This window comes from Anthonomus grandis, chromosome 12 (assembly GCF_022605725.1).
Source record: "Anthonomus grandis grandis chromosome 12, icAntGran1.3, whole genome shotgun sequence".
Lineage (NCBI taxonomy): Eukaryota > Metazoa > Arthropoda > Insecta > Coleoptera > Curculionidae > Anthonomus > Anthonomus grandis.
Window position 1 is genome coordinate 21,900,278 of NC_065557.1, and position 23,962 is coordinate 21,924,239.

The window sequence follows — 23,962 nt, forward strand, 5'->3', positions numbered from 1 at the left end:
TACAGATTGTTGTAATTAATTAGACATACGCGATACCTGATATAAAGCAAAATAAAGCATTTGAGCTTAATATGGTAGAGCAAATGTTATTGCAAATTACAATATACCTACACACAAATTACACCTTATCAGATATAGTGAAGAGAAAAAAGTAAAAAAAAAAATGAAAATGCAAAAAATAAGATTTTGAAAGACTGTCATTTTGGTATGGGTAGAAGTATTTCTACCTATTAGAAGAAGACTATTTAGAAGGGATAGAAGTTCTCGTAAAGTCCCATAAGCATAAGGTACAATTAAAATTACAATATAAATTAGTTTACAATATAAAATAGTTTCCGTACTGCAGGAACGGAACGCAGCTTTAAAACCAATTTTAGAGATGTTAGTACGGGCATACATCGGTTTCAACGGATGCGGTAGAAATGGATGCGTTTCTACCCCATGGGATATACGCGATACAACTGCGTTGAAAACGGAAACGCACTAAAAAAAATTTCAAAATTTAATTACTTCGAGACTTTAATCGGAAAATAATGTCTTCATTGCTAAGAATTATTTGTGGTCTTAAAGCAGAAGATTTTTTGTGAGTCAGTATAACGTAAACATAGAAGGCATCTATATTTTGAAAGTGGTGTAGAAAAAAAATCGATAAATTTCATATAAATATTCGGCAGTATCATATCGTCTCCTATTTAAACCTATGTGTTGTCGTACCAATGCGGTACCGCTCCGTTTCTACCGCAAAGAAAAATAATTTTAAAGACAAAAATAAGTGAATCTGGAAGAGAGGCACAGCAACTATACTAGAAATACATATTAATTTGTTTCTATGTAAATATATTTTGAAAAAAGTGACAGATGTGTTTTTATGTATTTCTGCTGTATCAGCAAGAGATATATAGTTATTATGAATAACAGCTGACTTCTAGAACTGTTTGTAAGCTGCCACACGTAGATGAAGTGTCTGGTTATGGTGCATAGATTAAAAATGTGTTAGTGATCTAGGGAAAGAAGTATATTGTGACGTTTCTCTCTGATTAAAATATCAAATCACTACAGCCAGTTTTTTACATTGTAAAATATTAAAGCACAAAATTGACGAGGTTTTATAGATAACCATTTCTTTATGAGTTAAAGGACTTTACCTGATATTAGTGTACGAGTTTAATGTTTTATTAATTTTAAAGCTTTTTTATATGTCTCAATAAGTCTTATATTTTTAAATTTATTGTAAACACTTAGATTATAGCAAGTTTGATTACCGCTCTAAATATAAAAAAAAACATCTTTCATTTCTATTACAAAATTTTTCTAACTTGTCCTCTTAATTGTAAGTAACATGTTTATGATGAAAAGGGTTTTAAACATTTTCAGTATCTCTAAAGTATTATATTACATAACAGCAGGCAAAAGTATTTGTCTCGTCTTATTTTAAAACAAATCATAAAGCGATGTAGCAGAATTCACAGCTACCGTTTCCTTTTTTGCAACTCAATTAAAGTTTGCAAACAATCCTAACAGTTCAAAAGTTTAATTTTAAATATAAATTCAGGTAATATCTTTAAACAAAGTTACGAGGGCATTTTCAAAAAAAAAAACTTCGGTAAGAAAGATCTGGATAGACAGTGTTTGACGGTAATTTTGTAAGTTTACTTTAAACTAATAGTTAACTGTTTCTGACTTTTTGATGGAAATTTAAATTTTCATCTAGAAGTAGGAAATAAACAAGAAAACGAAATGCTTAAAATTTTTATAACAACTTTTTATTCTTTAAAATCTTTTGAAAAGTGATCATAGTTTCTAAAGAAAAATAATTTTTTAGTTTCATCAAGTGAAGACAAGAAATTTTTTAAAACGACTTAAAATAGAGAAAAATACTAAATACTGAGAAAGAAAAAACAAATTAAAAATGAAAATTAAAAATAAAAGACATAATATAAGACATTAAAGGCAGATAACATTACAAAACAATTACAAAAGATATCTTTCATATTTTGATACCAAAGCTTAAAATTGTATTTCTGTATCGTATTGTATGCATGTATTCTGATGTTGGTTGTTACTTATTTTAAATGTTTGATCTTAGGAACTTTAAATCAAATCAAATAACTGCTTAGCAACAAATTTCTTATATTTCATAAATATTGTTTTTATCTGTTTAAATCTTTTTCTCATTTTTTGGTTATTTTATTTTTGATGGTTTTTCAGATCTTTTCAGTATCTCCAGTAAATAATAGTACATGGAAAAATCACAATCTCCGTATACAAAAATATTTCCATGTCTCCTTATATAAAAATATAACCATATTTACCTAAATAAAAAAATAGATATTAACTGAGATATTTTGAATAGTAAGGCAATATTATTAATAAATCCGCGAATATTAGCTGTTCTTTGTTGTTTCGGAATCAGAGTAAGCGGGCACATTGCACGACATCTCTGGAGATGTCAAAAAGGTAAGCGCAGCTTCCGGAAGTCTTCCGAGTATACATACAAGAAGCCGCGAGGGACAGTTTAAGTAGCAACATTGTCATGACTTTTGATATAAATAGTGGTACATACAATGTCAATAAATATTTCTAGTAGTCGTACGTGGTCGTGTTTAGTGTATACATGTCAAATAAATCAGTTGACTTTTTTTTACATCAAATATGATTTTATATTTAAGGAACGGTAAAATCGCTATAATAACATTAAAAAAATCAAACGTTCTTCCACAAAATTGGATATTGACCTAAAATATAGAGGACTTGGAAAACGTTTTGGAAATTGTACACTGTTTTATGCTATAGTATTTTGACGTTATAAATGAAAAGTTATAATTTTAATGTTGCTTTAAGTCACCGTTTTAAATTTATTTGCATTTAAAATTATTTACTACTGCTTTCTTAGTTAATATAACTTTTAAGTGTATTATTTCAAGATAATCTATGAACAAACAAATGCAAGATGCGGTTCCTATGAAACCTCTATGCTGCTCATTAATTATAAGATAATACTGTCAGATAAATTGAATTATTCTTATTTTGTTTCAGTAACAATCCCCAGGAAAATTTGGTTGAGATGCCAATTAAAATAGATTACTCGTATATTACTAGAGTAGTCAAGTCATTTATTTGTAACACTATTGGAATTTGTAAATTTCTGTCGTAAATGATTAAATCCTGACCCATTATTTTTAAACAAAATATTATTTAAGAATGGTGTGGTAGTTATTATTAAAAGCGTTTTTAATTTTTGGAATAAACATGAACGAGAATTTGAAAATCATATATAAATTTTAAATTAACGTCTGGTGTGGCTTAATCGTTAACAAATTATTGATTCCATTCGATGATATTCCTCCTTCCTGTTAATAGTATGCAAGATATATTATAAGATATATAGTCACACTTCTTCAAACATCAACGCCAGAGCAAAGTTTCGATTTTATAAGAAGTAAATACTTATATTTAAAAACAAATCTCTTTAATAAATTATTTAGTGATATTGAAATAAAATAGTTGAAAGTAAGTTATTTAGTGCAAGTGATGTATATGTTGTTTTCCTTCTTTTTTTCTTCCCATTTAAATTTAGTTCAAATAAAAAATAAATATTAACTTAATGTTTGCATCAATATTTGCAATTAACCTGTTTTAAAGAATTATCTACTAGCTAAAAGTTACTTTGTAAAAATGACTTATTGATTTCGTGAAGATAGTAGGATTGACGGCTTTTTAGAAAATCTGTTAAGGTTTCTCAAAGGTGAACATTAGATGAATTAGTAAAAAATTTTATAAACTCTATATTTATATAATTTTAATATGTAGTAACTAGTCTCCGTCCGATTTTACCAATTTGAACTTAATATCTATCCTTGATTTGTATTATGTAGTGTTGTTCTCTGCTTCTTTTTTGTTTTTTGTTATTAGTGAATACACAAGTGGATCTGATGATGCCTAGTATGAGCGAAACACATGTAATGCTCTGACTTTTATTTAATAAATTTAAGACCTGTGACTTGTAGTTTACTTTCATTACTATTTAATGTAAGCCGGTCTTTTTGAGAAAATATGAATTATTTCTTGGAATTTCCTAACATAGCGACTTTAACATATCATCCTACGTAAGCTATCTAGATACTAACTCAAAAACCAACGAACGATCCCAACCTTTCAAGTATTATGACAAGTATTATGATCCGAATTAATCGTACGTATCCGTACGTCTAGTTCCGACGTCCGAAGTCAATCCAAACTTGTTGGAATTTTTCATGGGTTTATTCGTAGCCGATCGATAGTTCTAGCCTGGACACTTATCCCCGCTTCCATCGATACCTCACAACAGAAGCCGAAATCATGCGAGGCGACGACCGCATCGCGATGGCAAAAATTCCGCGCTGGGGCACATATTTTGCGTTGATTCGAAATAATATTTTACTGCAGTTATTATTGTAGTTTATAGTAAGATTACGCATTTAAAATTTTAAACTACCGACCTATTTTGATACTCGCTTTAAGTTTTAAAAAGAATAAAAATTTGGTATTTAAATTAGGTGGGTAAATTAACAATTTTATTTTTAACTTACATTTGACAATCTTAATTTTATTTAGAATAATGCCTTCCTCTTGTTGCGTTCCTGTTTAAGCTCAGAAAAAATTAAAATGGATTTAAAATTTTTTTTTTTGGTTTTTTTGATTATCTTCGGAATTATTCAAATTTTCGATTTTTTAAATAAGCAACAAAAATTTGGCGTAGGTACCTACCTAATTTTGTTTTCGGCATTAACATTTTTACGAAAAAGTAATACAGCAAAAACTTTCCAATAGCAACCAAGATAACCCACAAAAGTGTCAAGATTAAGTTTTTGAAAATTTGTTTTTTTTTCGATAATCTTCAAAACCACATGAAATATATATATTTTTTTATATAGCATATTCTTTTACAAGTAAATAATATGCAACTTTGGGGTAAATTATCCATTTTCGTATTTTGAGGGCAGACGAATTTGAAACACCGTTTATGTATATTTTTCCAATAAAATAAATAATAAAAAATATTTAAAACATTTATCATATACCTAAAAATACGTAATAATAAAAAAAAATATTATCTTGTAAAATGTAAAATATTAGGTCCCGTGGTATCTTCACTTAGTCGTTCCACTGTACGGCGTGCGCGACCAAATCTCGGCTTCAATTTTGACGCCACGAAACCAGTGTCACGGCTAGAACTCTCGATCGGCTACGGTTTATTACATTAATTAAATAAAATATATAGACATGGATGCAGGAAAACTAATTAACTTGATTTACAATCATAAATGTTTGTGGAATCAGAAAGATTCAAGTTATCACTTAAGAGATCTTCAGCGCAAGAGAAAATATCTGGTAAGTAAATTAATTAATACGGCTATTAATAACTAACAGATAAATTAACAGTTTTAATGATTAAGTTAATTATATTAGTTTAGTTATTTATATTATAATTATTTCTTTAAGTGTGTACGAGCAAAATAATTTTTAAGTGCATCCCTGGTGTTGTGGGCTCTCGTTGTAGTTCTATTCTCTCCTGCTTGCGTTGAGAGCACCATTTTCCAATTGTCTTGAGAGATTTGAATGAGAGAATATTCCACCGTCACTCTCTTTACCATAGGCTCTGGCGTAGTTTGTATCTTCAACAGCTTGCAATACTATTGAGAAAAAGTATTTATAATTACGAAACATGCTGCCAGAGTGCGCTGGCGCATTGATCCGTATATGTTTACCGTCAATGCTCCCAGAACAATTAGGAAACCTCTATTTTGTTCAAAAATCATTAGATATATTAACCATATTTTCATTTGATGGAAACTTAATATAAATTTCGAAAAGATTTTTTTAAATAACGTTACAAGTTTCATGTAAAATACAACCAACAGTATTGTCTGAAATTCTAAATGAATATCCAAGAGTTTTGAAAGATGAACCTGTCGCTAGATACCTGTAATAAAAGACAAATTTTATTTTGTTTTTTAGTTGATGAGCTAAAAAAGAAATGGCGAGGTCTACGAGATACTTTTGGGAAAGAGCTCAAAAAAGTCATCAACAAAAAATCTGGCCAAGCAAGTACTTCAGATCCCGATTCCTGATTGACGAGGAAAAGTGAAAGTGCTTTTAAGAGACTGCAAATGATCATGATGCCCATTTTCTAATGAGCCTTCTGCCGTTTTTAAAAGATATATCCAATCGTCGCAAATTAATGGTCAGAAGTTAAGATCAAAATTGCAACATGTTCTTATAGACGCATAAAATGCTGTACCTCCTGTAGTAGTGCTTGATCAATCTAGTGACTCGATCCAGTTTAATGTTGATCTCAGTATGTTACAAAATAATTTAGCACAAGGACTATCGCAAAAATATATTTGTCCACAATTTTCAATAGGTGCTCTCCCTCAGTATGCAATTTAATCCAAACACCAGTAATTAATATAATATGTAAGTTATGTTTTAAATAAAGAAGTATAAATAAAAGAACTGTATTTTACTTCCTTACCTCAAAGTTATAATCAATCGTTCTTCAGGTAATATTGTGTCGCGAAAGTTACTGTATTTAGTCACCTCAGGTCTGATAATGTTTAGAATATATTCAAAAGTTTCTTTTGTCATACGTGTATAACCATGATACAGTAATTGGTCATTAGATAAGTCTTCCATAATATGATGAAATTCACCGAATTCCTCTCTTTTCAAAATATATTTCACGCACCCAATCAGTTCTTCGATAGTGACGACGTCTCCGCAGTATCCGAATTAGAAGAGAATTATTTTGAAGGTATAGGTTTATTACGCTACAAATTCCAAACAAAACAAATAAAAAGTAAAAGGGTTTAATGAATACAATGTCACCGAAACACTGCTTATCCCCTATCTTATTTGACGGAGAAAAACGTATTCAGTTTGCGCTAAGTGCGCAAACTGAATACGACTAGTATCGTACGTTTACGTACGATACAAATTCGTATCCAATGTGTGACCGGCCTTATTCATCAAATCTCCTGAAAATTTGTCCCCGTTTCCTGGGTGCTCTTTTTATTTTCCGTCCCAAAAATCCAATTTCAGTAGACGATTCAGGGGAGCTAACTCTGCTGACGGCCCCTATCTTATGTGTCCGATAGGAAAATTAAAAATCTAGCAACATCATCTAGTTAGCTACCAAAAAATGTAAAATTTTGATTTCTTGCAATTTTTTGACAGAATCAATCGTTTTTGAGAAAATCGCTGGCAAACAAAAGAGGAGCATTATTAAACCCAATTAAATTAGAAAAAAACGAAGTGAGTCGTGATTACTTTAATTTTTGTCAATTCCAATTAAATGTATTGAAAAAATACAAGAAACGATAATTATATATGTTTCTTATGGCTAACTCGATGATGTTCTAGATTTTCAAAATTCTTTTCGGCAACCTAAGATATAGTCTATCATAAGGGTATGCCCTCCCTAAATTTGGGTTTACATTATTCTTGAGACGGAAAATGTCCAGAGTTCTCAATAGAATACAAAAAAAAAACGACTTGCACAGTTTCAAGAAATTTTACGTAAAGTCAGTGTTTTTAAATAATCAATTTTCTTCAAGCAACTTGCGTGGGCTATAGCTCTGAGAAAGAGAATTTTAGAACACATGTTTATCGGCAAAAAAGTCTTATTTTGACTCCAATACATTCTAAAAATTATTGCACTTAAAATAATTGCACCGAATTTTGTAACACCCGGTATATAACTTTAAAAGGGCGATTTTAAAAGCTTTTTGTACTTAAATGCAAATATAAATTAAGAATTTTTGTTAAAAGAAATTAATATTAAGGCTGTCTATGAAAAAATCTACTTCAAGTTGTAAGAACTATTTTATAAAGTTTTCTTATTTAGGAAGTAAACAAGAAACGTCTGGAACATCCAATTCAACATAATATATTTCTGCGCGGTATAACAGATATTCTAAATGCTTTTGCAAATTTGCTTAAAAATGACTGGGTTATATGTTTCCACTTCCCTCTTTATAGCCAATATGTCAACCATACTTAACACATTAATATTAAAAAAATGAAAGACGAAGAAACTGTCAGGCACAAATACTTTTATATAAGATCTAAGTACTAAATAAAGTTGATTGTTCTCAGTTGCTCAAAAACCTGAAATTTATTGTTCCACGAGGGACTCGTCCCAATATTTTACGTATGTATGTACAAAAGGTATGTACATACCTTTTCCGCGCGGGAACGTATTTAGAATTTTTCCAATATACGAAATAAGTAAGAAAAATAATCGATATGACTGGTTGCAATTAGATTTCTTTACATGTATGATGAAATAAAATATGTATTCCTTAACTAATCTGGATGTATTAAATAGTAACTGCCTACATTAAATTAAATTTTAGTTTAAGGTAAGTGTATTTATAATTTAAAAGTAACATTTTAAATGTTTTTCTATAATTAAAACGCGTTATTGTTCATTGGTCTGTAAGTGGGAATTAGCCTGTAGAGCATTTGTCGTATTAAGAAAAAAATTAAAGAATGCATAAGGAGTCTGTGATTTAGCGTAAACTAGTCGCAATAAAATTGATTTATTAATACGATTTAATGTCAATTTAAACATCTTACGGGGACATCTAAAATCCAGAGTGCATCATAAATATCGTTTCCAAAAGATAGCCGAACTAGAATTACATGGAAGATAAAATACCATGGATTTCTCGAGAAAGGATTAGGAATATGTCACTAGTTTTTACGAGAGATTGGGCCATTGTCTGGCTCTAAATGGGGAACGTTCCAGGCATTTGTTCTGTTCATTTATTTAAAAGTCTGTCCTTAAATTACTGTACATTTTAATTTTTATTAATGCAGGTACAATTACTATCCTAGTAGAATAACTATCGTTTGAAAAAATATTTATTAGTCACACTATGACATCTGTTTAGAGTACTCAGACTCAAAAAAAAAATCGGGAATCTCCAAAAACACGTTTGTTTAATTTCTCAAGGCACAACCTAGATAGAGCTCATCATCATGGCCGCGGATTGACCGTCATACCACACCGTAAAATAAATAGTAGCCATCTAGGGCTACTATTTATTTTATCTAATCACCAAGGCATGATTCAACAAAATATGTGCAAAGGTGGTAAATGGTAAATAATATTTACTAAAGAAATAATAATTTATATAGATTATAAATCCGTAAATCTAATAAAACAAAATAAAGAGAATGTAGACAACATCAGACAAAAATAAGTTGGGGTGCCTAGTAGAAAATTGTCTCTTTATCTTTTGCAGATTCTGAAATGATTAATTGTATATTCTCCATGCCTATTTGAAATAAATGAATTTAAAGACTAATAAAAAATTATTAACAATTTTAATATTTTGTACTTCATTTGTTTCTTATAAAATAGTTCCTCATATTGATAGGGGCAAATAAAGGCTGATTTATTTCCTGATGCAACATAATTTTTAAATTGTCCTCATCTCATTATCATTAAGTACAAAGATGATGACATTATAAATTTTACGATTTCCTTTTCGACTAAAATAATCTAATTTTAGAATGTTGATGCTCTTTTCTACAATAAGACCTTATTTTTTTTGATACTGAATTATATAGACCTTTACATTGATACACTGAGTTCTTATTAAATTTAATCTTTCTAAAACCTCTCGATAGAATTTATCCAGAGAGACAGAGAGATATCCAAAGGTATTCTCTAAATCAAAAATATTTGTTTAATTTCTCTCCCACCAAATTATAAACACGAGCTTTACATACTTTTGAAAGAACAAAATCTTTTTCTGGCTTCAAGTTTGCAACTTTTGCAATATCATATAAATGCCTTTGACTTCTTTTTTACATCCGTTCATAAGTTTTAAATGCTTCATTTAATTTACAGATGAAATCTTCGGGAAACGAGCCCAGCTAGTCTCTATTAAACTAAAATATTCTAAAAAATTAATAAACATGAAGCTTAATATTTGCATAGTTTATTATTTCTTTTGTTGCCATACCAAGAGGATAAAGTTAGCATATGTTGGGGCGTTTGTATTAATATATCTTATATCTTTCTCGATAGATTATGAAACGCAGCCTTATAGTAATTTTCACTTATCTTATAGCACGAAAGTGGTGGCAATTATTGTACAGTTATTTTAAAATTTAATTTACTACTAACCCGCAGGCTTAGAATAGAATTTTAAATCAATAGTTATATTTTCCTGAAACGATCTGGTATAAATAAGAAAACTCATCAAAATTATACTTAGTTCTAAACACATCAAAATGGGTCTAAATGATTTGTTAAGCCCTGTCAACCTTCTATTATAATAAAGTGCTCCAGTAAGATAAGGATGTGAGATTGTCGAAAATTTATGCCTAGAAACCTCCTATCTAAATTGTAAGTAGCCTGAGACAGTTTTCCATTAAAACTAAGAATACATTTTGTAAATACTATGTGTGTGAATAGATAACATGAAGTTCAATAGTTTTTTTATTTATTACTGTTTTTTTTACGACAAATAAACGTATAACATTACAACTTACCTTTGTAGATATAAACCGGATCTGCATCCAGAAAAAGCATCACTTCCGGCCAAAAAGGTCTTTGGCAGTGACATGGATCTTTGTTGAGGTACCAGCATATCAGAGGGGACTTCCTGCATAGGAGCGCTACCAGGGCGTGAAAGCACAGTTTTATCCTTATCCAAATAATTTTCCACAGGTGTTGACGCCCTGGAGCCTCGAATAGAAGAAACTCTTGACCCGCTAATCCATACATCACTACCCGAAGAAGAACCGCTTAAGTTACCAGTCCGAGTAGATGTTTTTCGTTCGAGAACCTAAATAAAATATTTGATTAAATTAACTGCTTAAACACACCTGTGCAACCCATATTGAATTTGCAAATTTGAAACGAAATTTCTAAGAGTTTCTTGGATAATTGCATACTCACTTAACGTCCAAGTTAATAATTAAATTAAATCAATAAATATTTTTATCCCGATTTTTGGCTTAGTAATTTTAGTTTTTTTTCATCACTAATAATAGAGTAATTGTATTTTTATCAAATATGGAAATTTAAAACTTTGCAAAAAAATTCTTATAAATATATCACCTGTCCATCGGGCTATCTTAAGAATTAAAAGTAATTAAAAATATGTGTTTATATGGCTTATAATTTTAATACTTGTCCAATATATTCGGCTTTCAATAATGACATAATATTTTTTCTGTAAGATATTTTAAATATAGAAAAAAAAAATAGATTTATATCACAGATAGAATTTGGCAGTTTAGTAAGTGTCTGATTCTTTTTTATTAACTATTTAAAAAATGCAGTGAACTTTGATTTACAACTCTTAATCCTTAATAATAATACTAATAATCCTTTTTCTTATCAAATAGGAATTTATATAAGAAAGTTATAAAAGATATAAAAGATGTTGGACCGGATCGGTTGCAGCTTTACTCTCCAGGTTTCTATACTTTCTTTTGAATAAATCTCTGAAGAGTGACCATTTCTTAAAATTTGGAAGCCAAACATGGTTTCACCATTTTGTAAATCAGATGATAGGGCTTCAATTATATGCTAATTTTAATCTTAGGTCTAGTCCTATTAATAAGCAAGTTGTTTTATTGATAAGAAACCTAATAGTTATTGTTATGTTGCATATTTATCGGCGGCTTTCGAGAAAGCAAGTACACTTAATCTACACTGACTTCTGCGATGCTTTTTACAAAGTAAAGCATGCAGTTTTATTAAGTAAACTTAAATCTTTTAGTAGCACTGGATTTCTGTTCTGTTAAAAAAAAGAACTATAACACAGTTTAAAACAGTTTTTTAAAATACCGACGATAACTCATAGATAAATAATAGTCTAACTATTCCTTTTATATATATATAAGTAATCTTCAAAGACCTATTTGACAGAGAGATGATCAAAACTTGAAATGATTTTAAGTCTAGAACCATTGATGTCAACACTGATATGCTTTAAGCTTCCCATAAAGGTTCTTTATTAATAATTTTATAATAATTTTTAATTTAATTTTTTTTTGATATCTGTAATAGTTTTACATTAAATTGTATAGTATATTTGTGTCAGCTTAGCATTATGGCAAACTGCAAGGTAATCCTAGTAACTTCATTATTTATTGGTGTGATTTATTGAACCATAACATGTTAACACGAAGCCTATTATTCTATGATTACTTATATGATTCTTTACTGCTCTGATCAAGGATAATATAAAGCAGTAATTCTTGATAACTCTGTCACGTTTACTTTTCTGCACATCTCAAGCAAATACTTAAGGATGTTTAGTTTCATAAAAAGCTATATGTATCTACATATGACTTCTCCTAAGAAGTTCTAATTATTAATGATATTTACTGTTATATCGCTAATGGGTTAATTATACATAAACCATTATACATGCGTTGTACAAATTTGTGGAATTCTTCACATGTATGTCCTAAATGAAGCATTGCAGGAAAAGTTCACAGCAAATTTTTATGATATATTAACTCTTAAATCATTTATAAAAAATAGAGGTACTTGGCTGTTTTTGCCTCTCTAAATCTCAGTACTGCCTAGCTTTATTCTCTGTCTTACAGTCATACTTATTAAAATTTTATTTCGCTTTTCCTCGTACTTAATTTCTTAATATCTAAGAAATATACAGAACGTCTTTATTGAAAATTTAAAATTTTTACCAGAGGACTTTTCTTGTCTATTTTTTTTACATCATAATTTATAAAATCAAGTATTTTGCTTAATTAGGCATCATCAGGTTCAAAATTATTAGAAGTAAAAATAAAATTATTGTTATTTGAAAAATTCAATTGTGGCGGGTAGTTGTGCACTATTTGATAATTTCATAATAGTTTAATAAACTTATTGATTTCATATTTAAATTTTGTGGTAAATAAATTCTATCAAATTTCTAGACATAGAAAGTTTTAAGTTAAAAAGTATAATACGATTTACTAAATAGAGTTTAACGAAAAAAAGTAAAATCTTAATTACCCAAAGACTTAAAGTTTGGACGCAAAAGAAGGTCGTATGGAGTTAAGCTGTAAAGTTTGCAGAGTCGTTTTGAAATTTGGTGAATAATTAATTTTCAAAGCAGCTGATTTTTTTATTTAATAAATTTTAACTTTTATTTTAGTTACCCGAATCGAAGTAATTTCCCACTTGAGATGTTTGGATTCTAATTAATCATAAGGTGTTTTTACATTTTGACTAAATTCAAATAATGTTATTAGTAGTACTTTTATTTGATTTAGGTTATATTAGGCACCATGATATGATTTATTATACACATCAGGTTAATATGTAGGATTTAATGCATTTCTATTTTTGTAGTTAATTTTATTATTTTTTGACAGTTTTTCCATATTTTTTATCTCTACTTTTTTAAGTTTATTTTATACAGTTTGCCAATTAACGCAATTCTTTAAAACATTTATAATGAAAGGAAACCCTATCTTAATAGTTTATAAAAAATTAAAAGAGAAAATAATCAAAATTATTACATTAGAGTTATCTCCACCAATATTCTATTTTGCGGTTTATTTATCAAACAAACCGCCGGTAGAAGGTGCCGATAAAAGACCACGTCAGAGGCATGTCTAATGAAAAAAGAAACCGTAAAATAGATTAACGAGAGAGTACTATTTATAGTTCGTTTATTTAACCAAAACAGCTTTTGATAAAAAAGCAATATTCGACCACTTCATTATTTTCTGCCAGCAAGAAAATAACTTAATATTTGACTTATAAAGCAATATCAATCAAAAGATTTGTTTATCTCTTATTTATTAGATTGTTTAGGTCTTTATTAAAATAAACTTAAATTTAACATGAATATTCGTTACATAATTTCAACCATTGCTCCGTGTGTATTACAAATCTCTTTTATCCATAAATGCATGGAACTATGATTTTATGAAAGAAAGGTGTTCTAAAATACTGAATTTAAAAATTTGGTTATAAATTAATAGCCCGAAAGGTAAGTTCCTTTTCTACTATTCTAGATCACTATACTATAAGAATACTCATATCCCTTTCTATTCTTTCAACTAACCGCTAAAAGATGTCACTAATATCGGTAAAAGAAAATTTGTGGTTTGGTAAAAATTTACTCAATGCCAAAACATTGTTTCATATTCTTTATAATATTTATGAAGTATCTAGTTATATATTTTTACACTTATTACTAGTTAGTATTAGTTACAAGCTATGCATCCTGCTTTTTTATAAATTGTTTTTCAAAAAATTTTTTCACAGATGTAGCGAGACAAACAGGTACATAGTGCGGTATATGAAAAGAAAGCCAGCTGCAGTGACCCTAGTTTTTAGACGCTTGGTTAATCTTAAATAAAGTTTTTTATTTTAAAGGGTTCGAGGTTTAAGCGGCAGGGTCAGCCCTAAATTCGACCAGTTTATTTACAGTTTTCTCGAATTCTTTTAAATTATAAAATAAACAATAAATCTTTTTTATTGAAATATTCTTTTAAAATAATGGCGGCTTAAAAGTTGCTACTTTATTATTAAATTCTTGGTTAAATACATTTAAAGTCCTGATTTTATTATAGATTTAAAATAAATCAATACGAATTTATTTTTACCACAGAAAAATCATTTAAGGCTTCTAATATAATAACCTTCTCTTAAAAAAAGACAACGGTTTTATTATAAATACATTTCCTGAAGAATGCAAACTCGAAACATTCTATAACTTCATTGCTTTTTGGATAAAATAAATAATATTTGGAATCTAGATTAGTTACTTAAATTGTTTAGCAAGAAATTACTTTAATTTTTGAATATTTCATGACACACCCGGTATATTTTTATAATTTTCATAAAAAAAATATTGTAAAAGCAATGAAGCTCACCTATCATTTTTTGATACAGCATAAAATCAAAGAAAAAAAATCAAATATAAAATTTTTAGTGCTACATAAAATAATGTTTATTTATTTAGCATATTGCTACATACAAGGACAATAATATATATTATAATTTTTTTAAACATATTTACAATATCTTGATAAAATTAGTAAATATAAAAAGCAAAAATAAAAGTAAGCGAACAAATAATAAAATAGTAAAATACAACGTTAAACTTCACAAATATTAAAGTTATAATAGATATATCCTCCTAACAACTATTTAAATTCTCTTATATAACTACATTCCTTAATATTATTTGGTAACTTATTAAATTCGATTAACTATCTATAAAGAATAGAAATGAATTTCATTATTTCGCTAGAATAGCATCTATAATGATAATAATAATAATAATAATATGTTTATTTAGCATATTTGCTTACATATTACTATACTGTTTTATTTTTAGCATCGTAATAGCAAAAATTATATTTTAGCCGTAGATTTTTTTTTGCCTGATTTGATTTAGTATGCCTAATTTAGTTGTTTTTTTCTGTAAAGTTATTTGTTAATGAATTTTAACAAAAATTACATCAAAATAATCTAAAAAATAAAGATCTTAAAAAAAGATTGGTTGCATTATGACGCTATCTGAAAAAAAAATATGTACAACCGTCAAAAACAGAAGTTTACTCTTTTTGAAAATTCGTGTAAAGTATATAAAAGAAAACTTTTTACTTATTTTGTTAGTTTACTTTTTCTATTTTCTTACTTTATTAGCTACTTCATTCAAATTTTACATAGCACTTAAAATATTTGTTTTATGGTATATTTTAAAAAATTACAATTGTAGACAAGTACAATTACAAAGTATCAATATTTACAGAATGTAAATTTCTATCGAAATATGGAAAATATACCGAATATTTAACTTAATTAATTAGAAAATTTTTCAAAAAATGATTGCGTAAAATATAGTGTGCCTTTTTTATGAATAATACATGTTTTTTTTTTGATAGTGAAGAGAATGTATGCGTTTTAACGTTGAACGCACAACAAAATTTATACAAACATGAAGTTAGTCTTCATGTCATGAGACAAAATGGGTCCGGAGTTGTTAAAAAAGACAAAACATAGAGTGACTGCACTACACACTTCACGCCTACACACATAACCTAGTGGTCTAGGTGCCAAGAAACAAACATAATCGACCGTGAAAAAAGGAAAACACATAGAGAAATATTTAGGTAAACGAGTCCCTACTTTTACTTACTACAAATAAAGAAATGTTTCATAATTGAAAAATATGTAAAGGAGGGATACAAAAAAAGTTTTTGCCCCTGAGAGATTTATTACTCCTTGTTATAATTACTTTCCCATTCCATTTTTTTTAATGAAAAAGGGCATTCATTATTTTTCTACTCATGTCAAGCATTCAAAAATAAATTGGCATAAATACATTAAGTAAATGATAATGAAAATAACGTGTTTTGAGGTGAAGTGTAAAGGATAAGAATTTAATAGCTTTTGAACTTTTGATGATATTTCAATTTAAAAATATCACACAAAACCAATCATTGTGAAGAAAACTAAGATAGTCATATCTCAAAGGAATTTCACCATGGAAGTTTGCTTACTATTTTTCTTATACATTATTTATATATTTTAACCGTTACTTTAACTTTTATCTGGAGATAAAATTGGTTTTATTACCAAATAATATGTGACCATCACACTTAATATAAAATTGGAGAGTGCTAGGGTAAAAAAAGTAAAATACGTTTAGAAAGACTTTAAAATAATTATTATATGGGATAATTGGTTGGGCACGTTATTGTAGAATGTAAAATATGCTTATCTGGTTTTTAAAACAATGCAAATTTAACAGATCTTTTTCAACAATTTTCCTTTCATAAAAGTTTTACTAGGCCAGATAAAATACCCCTTGTTATTCGAGAAGTTAATTAGATTGAGTAGGAAGCAATAGCTGAATATTGAATCTATTTGAAAAAATATAAGCATCAATAGCTTGGGGCAACGAAAATTAAAAATAAAGTTCTCGACATCGAAATCCAATCAAGTTTGGGTGGGGATAAATAACGATAAATTGAAAGAATGTTCAAAAGTGTTTTATAAATTTTTTAATTTTTAGATAAAACAGTTGTAAAAATAAGTGATTTTAATTACCAAAGTTCCCAAGAATGGACTTCGCTTTGTCTTTTTTATCTTGAAGAAATTGAACGTTTTATTAAGATGAATCGTGTAAATTTCAGAAACAATTAAAATCCAAATAACCTCAAATGGGTTATAACTTGCATTTTTATTATTAGCTTTTGAAAACTAACGCAACCAACCTAATTTTATTAAACTTGTAAAACCTATGAATTATATTGTACCAAAGTGACAATTTATCAGTTTTTTTCCTTAGACGAGTTGGTTAGACAATGCTTTGTTAAAAAGTCGAGAAATTGATAGCTTTCCACGTAAGGTATGTTTTGTGAAAACTAATTATTAGTTAGTATCGTTTTTAATAATCTATCACAAATATTATCAAAGTATACAAAAATCTTGTTTTTTTTATATAAACTTTAAGTTGTATGCACTACAAACTTATAGTAGGTTCACATTTAGTACGCTTCTGTAATATGGTTTACTTAAGCTGATTCTAATAAAAACTTCATAAAGATGAATTAGAAATTTTTTTAAATATTTACCACCTTTATATGATTTCTTATGAAATGCGTACGGTGAAGAAAGAAAGCTCTTCGTAAGTTAAGCATTTTTTAAAATTTATTAGTAGGTCTTTTTAAAATGCCTTATATAATTTAAAAATAAAGTAATAAAAAAAAATTAATCAAAAAAAGTTATCAAGTAAAACGGGAAAAAGGTTACCACCAAACAACATCTAAGGAATTATAATACTTCTCTGTCACCCAGCAACAAAGTGTTGATATAAGATATTCAGCATGACGTAGAGTAATCGTATGCATTTGTTTATCCTAATAGCTATAACATATTGCGAACTGACAATGCTGTATTAATATTCGATTGTCGCCAGAGACCGGAATTTGATATATATTGAATTTAACTGGGTGGCCGATCTATGAGCCACCGGACGGCCCTGCTCCATATTCTGTTGTAATATATGCATCTGTTGTCTCGTTAAATCTGTGGTAACATGTATGTTAAAGAATACTTAAATGAAATACCTCTTCTTCATTTAGTAAATTAGGTTTCGAAATATCCAGACTTGAATTCGAACGTTACTCGAAATCAATATTTAATAAATTCAAATCACCCGCCCCACCCTGAGTTTGGTCCCGAGTTTGTCAATTACAATATAATTCTGGTTGTCAAAGAAATTTGCATCTAATAATAAGGCAATTCGCATTTCTCTAATTATATTTTGGGTGCCAAGTAAAAGTCATTTCCCTATGATATTAAACTTGCGGCGTCTAATTAAGTATATTGACAAATATAATTAAAATAATAAAATATTCATAGCAGTAGACGCATGAAGTCTGAATTTGACTCCGATCGGCATAATAATTTTGGTAATTTAATTAAAGTTGGTATCTATCTAGTAGCAGAATAATAAAAGTTTTGGTATAACAATACATTTTTATAATCATCCTGAATCTTAAGCAAATTTAAAAATATTTGTTATGGGCAACATTTATCTTGTTATTTAATACACCTGCCATCTTTTATTATTTATTGTCTTCTGTCTCTTGTATATGTTGTGTGTATGAATGGGTGGTTGAGTTATTTCAATTTAAAAATCGATGCTGAACATCATAGTAACAAAAAAAAATTGAGAATTGTAACATGATCTTAGAAGTTGTTTTTATATAAACTTATAACTTTATATTTTATATTTTTATAACTTTACTTTCTTACTACTGGATATAATCTGGAAAGTTAACATGTGTATCCGTCAAAGTCATGCTTATTGCATGCTTATTGCATGAAAAATGTTTAATGTCCTATGATAATGATTACATAGAATTGCACATTCCGCTAGGCATTTTAGGAATGAAATTAGTGATGTTTTATTTACAGTAGCGTCGTTTTATATACAGCGATTTTGTCAATAAACTTTCATGCGCTCTTTGCTATTATAATTTAAGATGTTAAAGGCAGCACCCATAACCACATTCTTAATGGGTCTCATCTGAGATATGGTATTGTATTTTGGGGTGTGTGCTCTCAGTATTAGTTTAGCTCTCTATTTATTTTGCAAAAAAGAATCATACGCTACATGTGAACCCATTATTCTTAAAACACTCAATCCTGACATTGCCATGCATTTTTATTTTAGAGACTGTTTGTTTTATCCATAAAAACCGTTAGCTTGGTCTCCCCTCCTCGGGTTACAATCTCCAAATAACTTTCTCTTTACCTCTGCCTATCTCAAAAAGTAAGCAGATTAGGTCTTCTATTTTATATGGAGGTAGAAGGCTTGTTAGCTTGAAAAGGTGCTATTAGTATTTTTTTTAATGAATTAGAATAATGTGTTTGGCGGTCGGTTTTTTTATTTAAGTTTCGCAAAATAGCATATTGATATTGATTAACTGAGATTTCAAACTGAACACGCTGTTAACCTTGTTGGATACCTATTTACTTCCAGAATATTATTTTTTTAATATTAACCTATACTTATTATTACTTTATATTAACGATTTTCTAGAAAATAGCAATTTTCCGTTATTTCTTGTTAAAAACGTACCTCAAACTAAATATTTTTTAATACTTGATTTGCAGTCGTGAAAACTTGAAATTCTGCATAAAGCTCAAGGTTTTCTGTATGGGTTTGGTTTGGAGAAATTTGTTGAAAAGACAGGTTCGCTTAAAAATCGAGGTTTTACCGCTACTTGCAAAAATGCTAAATAGTTTGAAAAAACGTTAAAATTAATTTCAAACAATAAATCATCATCATATGCCTATACCTAAATACTAAGATTCTAGATTCTAGATATTAAACCCTATTTCTTTAAAAATTGCAAATTAAATATAATTAAAGTTTACAGAAAATATAATGAAATACTTTATTCTGTTAACTTTGGTATAATGTAATTATCGCAGCAGACATATCAACAATATTAGGAATATTTGATATTTAGCTTATTAAATGCGTAATACTTATTTTATTAGGTCATAGGAAAAAAATATATACTTAAGTTTATAAAAAAATAGTTTTTTAATAATTTAAAGACTATATTTTTTAAATATTTCTGATTTAATTTTTGCCACACAATTTAATGACGTAATTTATTTTCTTTATACCTCATTAAAATTTCCAGACAAAAATCTATGCTTCTTTAAAAGTAAACCGTTAAATAAGCAGCACCCCAACCTTAAAACTTAAGGCTTAACCTATTTTCTTTAGCAAACATTTTCTTTTCTCTAGCATTGATATTTGCCAGAAATATGTTTAGTGAAGGGATAAATAATCGAATCTTTAAACCTGACCTACATATGAAATTTCACAAACTACTTTGTGGTTATTTTGGCTCTATAATATTACTCTTTCATCTCGACTTTCTCGAAATGTTTTATATCAAACAAGATTTGGGTAACTACCTTTTAAGCTGATTACGGTTTCACCTTTACCCTTTCCGAAACTTTCTTACCGAAAATACATTTTCTAGATCGAGAAAGTTATAAATTTTTTAGATAATATCAAATAGCTTGAAACGAAGTATTGAACTATATAAACGTATACAGGTAATAAAAAAAAAATTGTTCAAATAATAATGTTTTAAATTAATTTCTTTAACTGGACTATATAACAGTTGAATATAAAAAGAAACTCAACTTTTCTAGGCATCCTATATATCGAAAAACCTAAGGATAAAATATGTTTTTTACTATTTATATTATATACTGGTTTTGTATAACCACAGTATATAAATTACCTTATATCTATTCAGTATATAAATTACATTTTTAAATAGATTTTTGTTTCTATAAATGTTTTAATATTAATTTTAATAAAGGCCGTTTGATGTTAACCAGTTGTTTAAACTGTATAATTTTTACAGGTTTTTCTATTAATTTTAGTAATAACTTTTTTCTGAAATGTCATTTACATTATGTCCATATGGCACTATGCTGTCTCGTACACGCTCTATGGCATGTGCTATGCATTCCTGTTCCCACCTTATTCACTTTTTTGTCTATTTTCAAAAACCAATTTGTTTTTATCACTTTCATATATTTTTCTTTTAAACAAACATTACTATTATAATTTGCATTATAGACATTCATTGGCAAATGGCATTGAAGCTAATGGGTGCGTCGATTGAGGGTTGTACTGATGGTATTATTAACTCGGAGAAATATGCTACTCGGTGAATTTTCAGAGAAGTTTATTATTACTAAGAAAATATGGAATATCAGAAACCCGCAGATACTTTATTGTTAAACTTTTGAGCATACTTATTAACAAAGTGTTTTCCGATTATAAATACCTTTGATCTACTTTCAGTCTTCTTTACGCGTCCGATCCACCAATTAAACCTAGGGAAGGAAAATAGGAAATCCAATAACACTAGGGTCCTAAATCATACAGCCTGATAATGAAAGAGGGACTCACATTCATTTATACTAATGGGCGAGAGAGATAATCAGAGGTCAGAGTTTTTTCGTTCACTATAGGCAATCTGCAACTACTTCCAACAAATACTTCCAGAAACAATCTATTTTGCTGTTTTCTTTATCATCAGGAGCCTTCCACAAAAGATATCATAAAAAGAGAATAATGTAATAAGGACGTAGTTATTAAAGACAAGTTAGCTAAGCTTAATCCTTTCCAAACTTAAACTTGTAGGGGAATGGAAGGACCTAGGCTTTGGCAAATAAAACAAGATACTTACATAAAGTATCAAATTATACCAAAATAAAACCAAAAATGTATACATTGATAGTCCTTAAAATATTATAAGATTTAAAAGATTTAAAAACAGAATAAAACAGAGGTAAAGAATTATTTATATATATTCCTTTGGGCCAAGTATAGCAGAAAAATAGTAAAGGTCAAACACCGGCACAATGTTAAGGGATTTATTTTAGTAGTCAAAACATAAAATCTTAAAAAAATAATAAAAGCCTTCAAAACAGAGAACAGAACCTCTGATTCTCTAGTACTAATTAGAAAGTAACCCAAGATATCAAATATTCCGAGCTGAGATTTAGAAGCGACATATTTGTAAAAAAAACTTGATAAAAACTGTATTTTATAGGAACTAAACGTAAAAAACAAAAAAAAATTAAATACATGTAATTCGAATAGTGCTTAACTCTGCCCTTTAACATTTGTGTATCGAAAGAAGTTGGACAAATTAGTTTACAGAGTGCTATCCCTAAAAATTTATTGATTTTATACAAAAGGAAATAAAATATAAAAAAATGTTTGTCTACCTCAATTCATTTTACTTATTACTAGATAAATAAAACCTTTAGATTATAAGCTGGAGTAGCAGCCAGAAAAAGAATTCGAAGGCCAGGACAAAACTTTCGGATTCGCAGAGGGAAAACTAGACGGCGTAATACCAAGAAGTAAAAGCAAAAGTTATTTACTATTGACTTTGGCAGAAAGGCTAACTTTTTTGGGATAACTTAATAATATAGTAAATAACCTAATATTAAAGTACGTGACTACATATTATATTTTAATTATGTGTGTTTCTAACGTAAAACAGAAAAAAGTAGAGAATTTTTGTTAATTTTACATCGTTCAGATTTATAAGATTGATTATTACGGTTTTTGGTTTGCATATTTTTGCATTAGGTAGAAAAGATCCTGTTTAGCCCAAAAGAACGAATGCCTCATACTTTTTACAATATTGACAGTCAAATTATAAGAACGTTTTGTGCATATCTGATACACTTCAGCTTACATCAAAAGCTTAAAATAAAAGATCTGAACTCTTTTAAATTATCTTTTTACTAACTTCAAATCTGTGGTACAATAATATAATAGTGATATATGTTATTTATTTTCAAGTATCATACTGTATATTAATTTGTTATACAATGAATTATTATTATTGTTAAATATTTATGCAATACTATTGCACACGTATGCACGACAATTATGTAGAACACTGTTTTTAAATAACTACTAATATACCAGATATCATCGAAGAGAGTAATATACAATGGTGTAAGCGCATTTGGCATTCTTATTTATAATTCCTAAATCGAACCTTCACATGGCGACCCTGCCAGTGCCAAACACCATTTTTTAGTGCATTTTTCATAAGAGTAGTAATTGTTCTATATGTATATAGTACAAAAAAAAAATGTTTATAGTAAAACCGTGGTAAAAGTATGGGAGCTAGTTGCTGTAAAGTGTGCTAATGTACAGTAACATACAGTGTGAGTCAATATGGGTACTACTAACACCAAGCATGCTGAAGTTACGGACACAGGTGTTGTAAACTCCAATTTTATAGTGGAAGAACAAGCTATAAATGTCGCTATGGATATCCGTATGCTGCTGTATATAATCACTGTGGCTGTTGTAACCTTGGTGTTACTAAAAATTAGGAAGGCTTACCGCAGAAACATGAAAAGAGACTTGTCAAGAAGTCTTATGCTGAGGCTCCAGTTGGTGATGTCTAAGTAAGACTATTACATAGTGGTTTGTGTTTGTGAGTCCGTGTTAGTGAAAGAAGAAGCAATGTGTTGGTGTAGAAAAACATTTTAGTAAAACCTGAAAGCAGTGACATTAAGGACGAGCGATTAAATGCCACCTGTTTATTAGAAGATGGAAGAAGGAGATGTAATGGAGATTTTGCATCCGTCCCAGGACATGGACCACACAAATGTTATGTTATAGTTGGTATGTAATTTTATTTATTTGTGTATATTTAGAATAAGATTTTTTTGGCTATTTAGCAGTTTTAAAATATTTTTGGGGGTAAAACTATTTTTTTTATTAGTTCATAAAGTAATCGGAAGTTATAATATTATAATATAATAAATAATATATTATAAAGTTACATATTACATATATATACCTGAATAATAATTTTTATGTTGGATTTTTGT

The 23,962-nt window shown here is 28.4% G+C and overlaps 1 protein-coding gene across 2 annotated transcripts in view; it reads right to left on the minus strand.

The window, feature by feature from the left end:
* Nucleotides 1-23,962, minus strand: part of LOC126743130 (uncharacterized) — an 802,914-nt gene that overhangs the window by 234,612 nt on the left and 544,340 nt on the right. For both annotated transcript variants that reach the window (XM_050450098.1, XM_050450100.1), the window contains one exon: nt 10,549-10,844. In XM_050450098.1, coding sequence (XP_050306055.1) covers nt 10,549-10,844 — 296 coding nt within the window. The remainder of the gene's footprint in view (nt 1-10,548; nt 10,845-23,962) is intronic.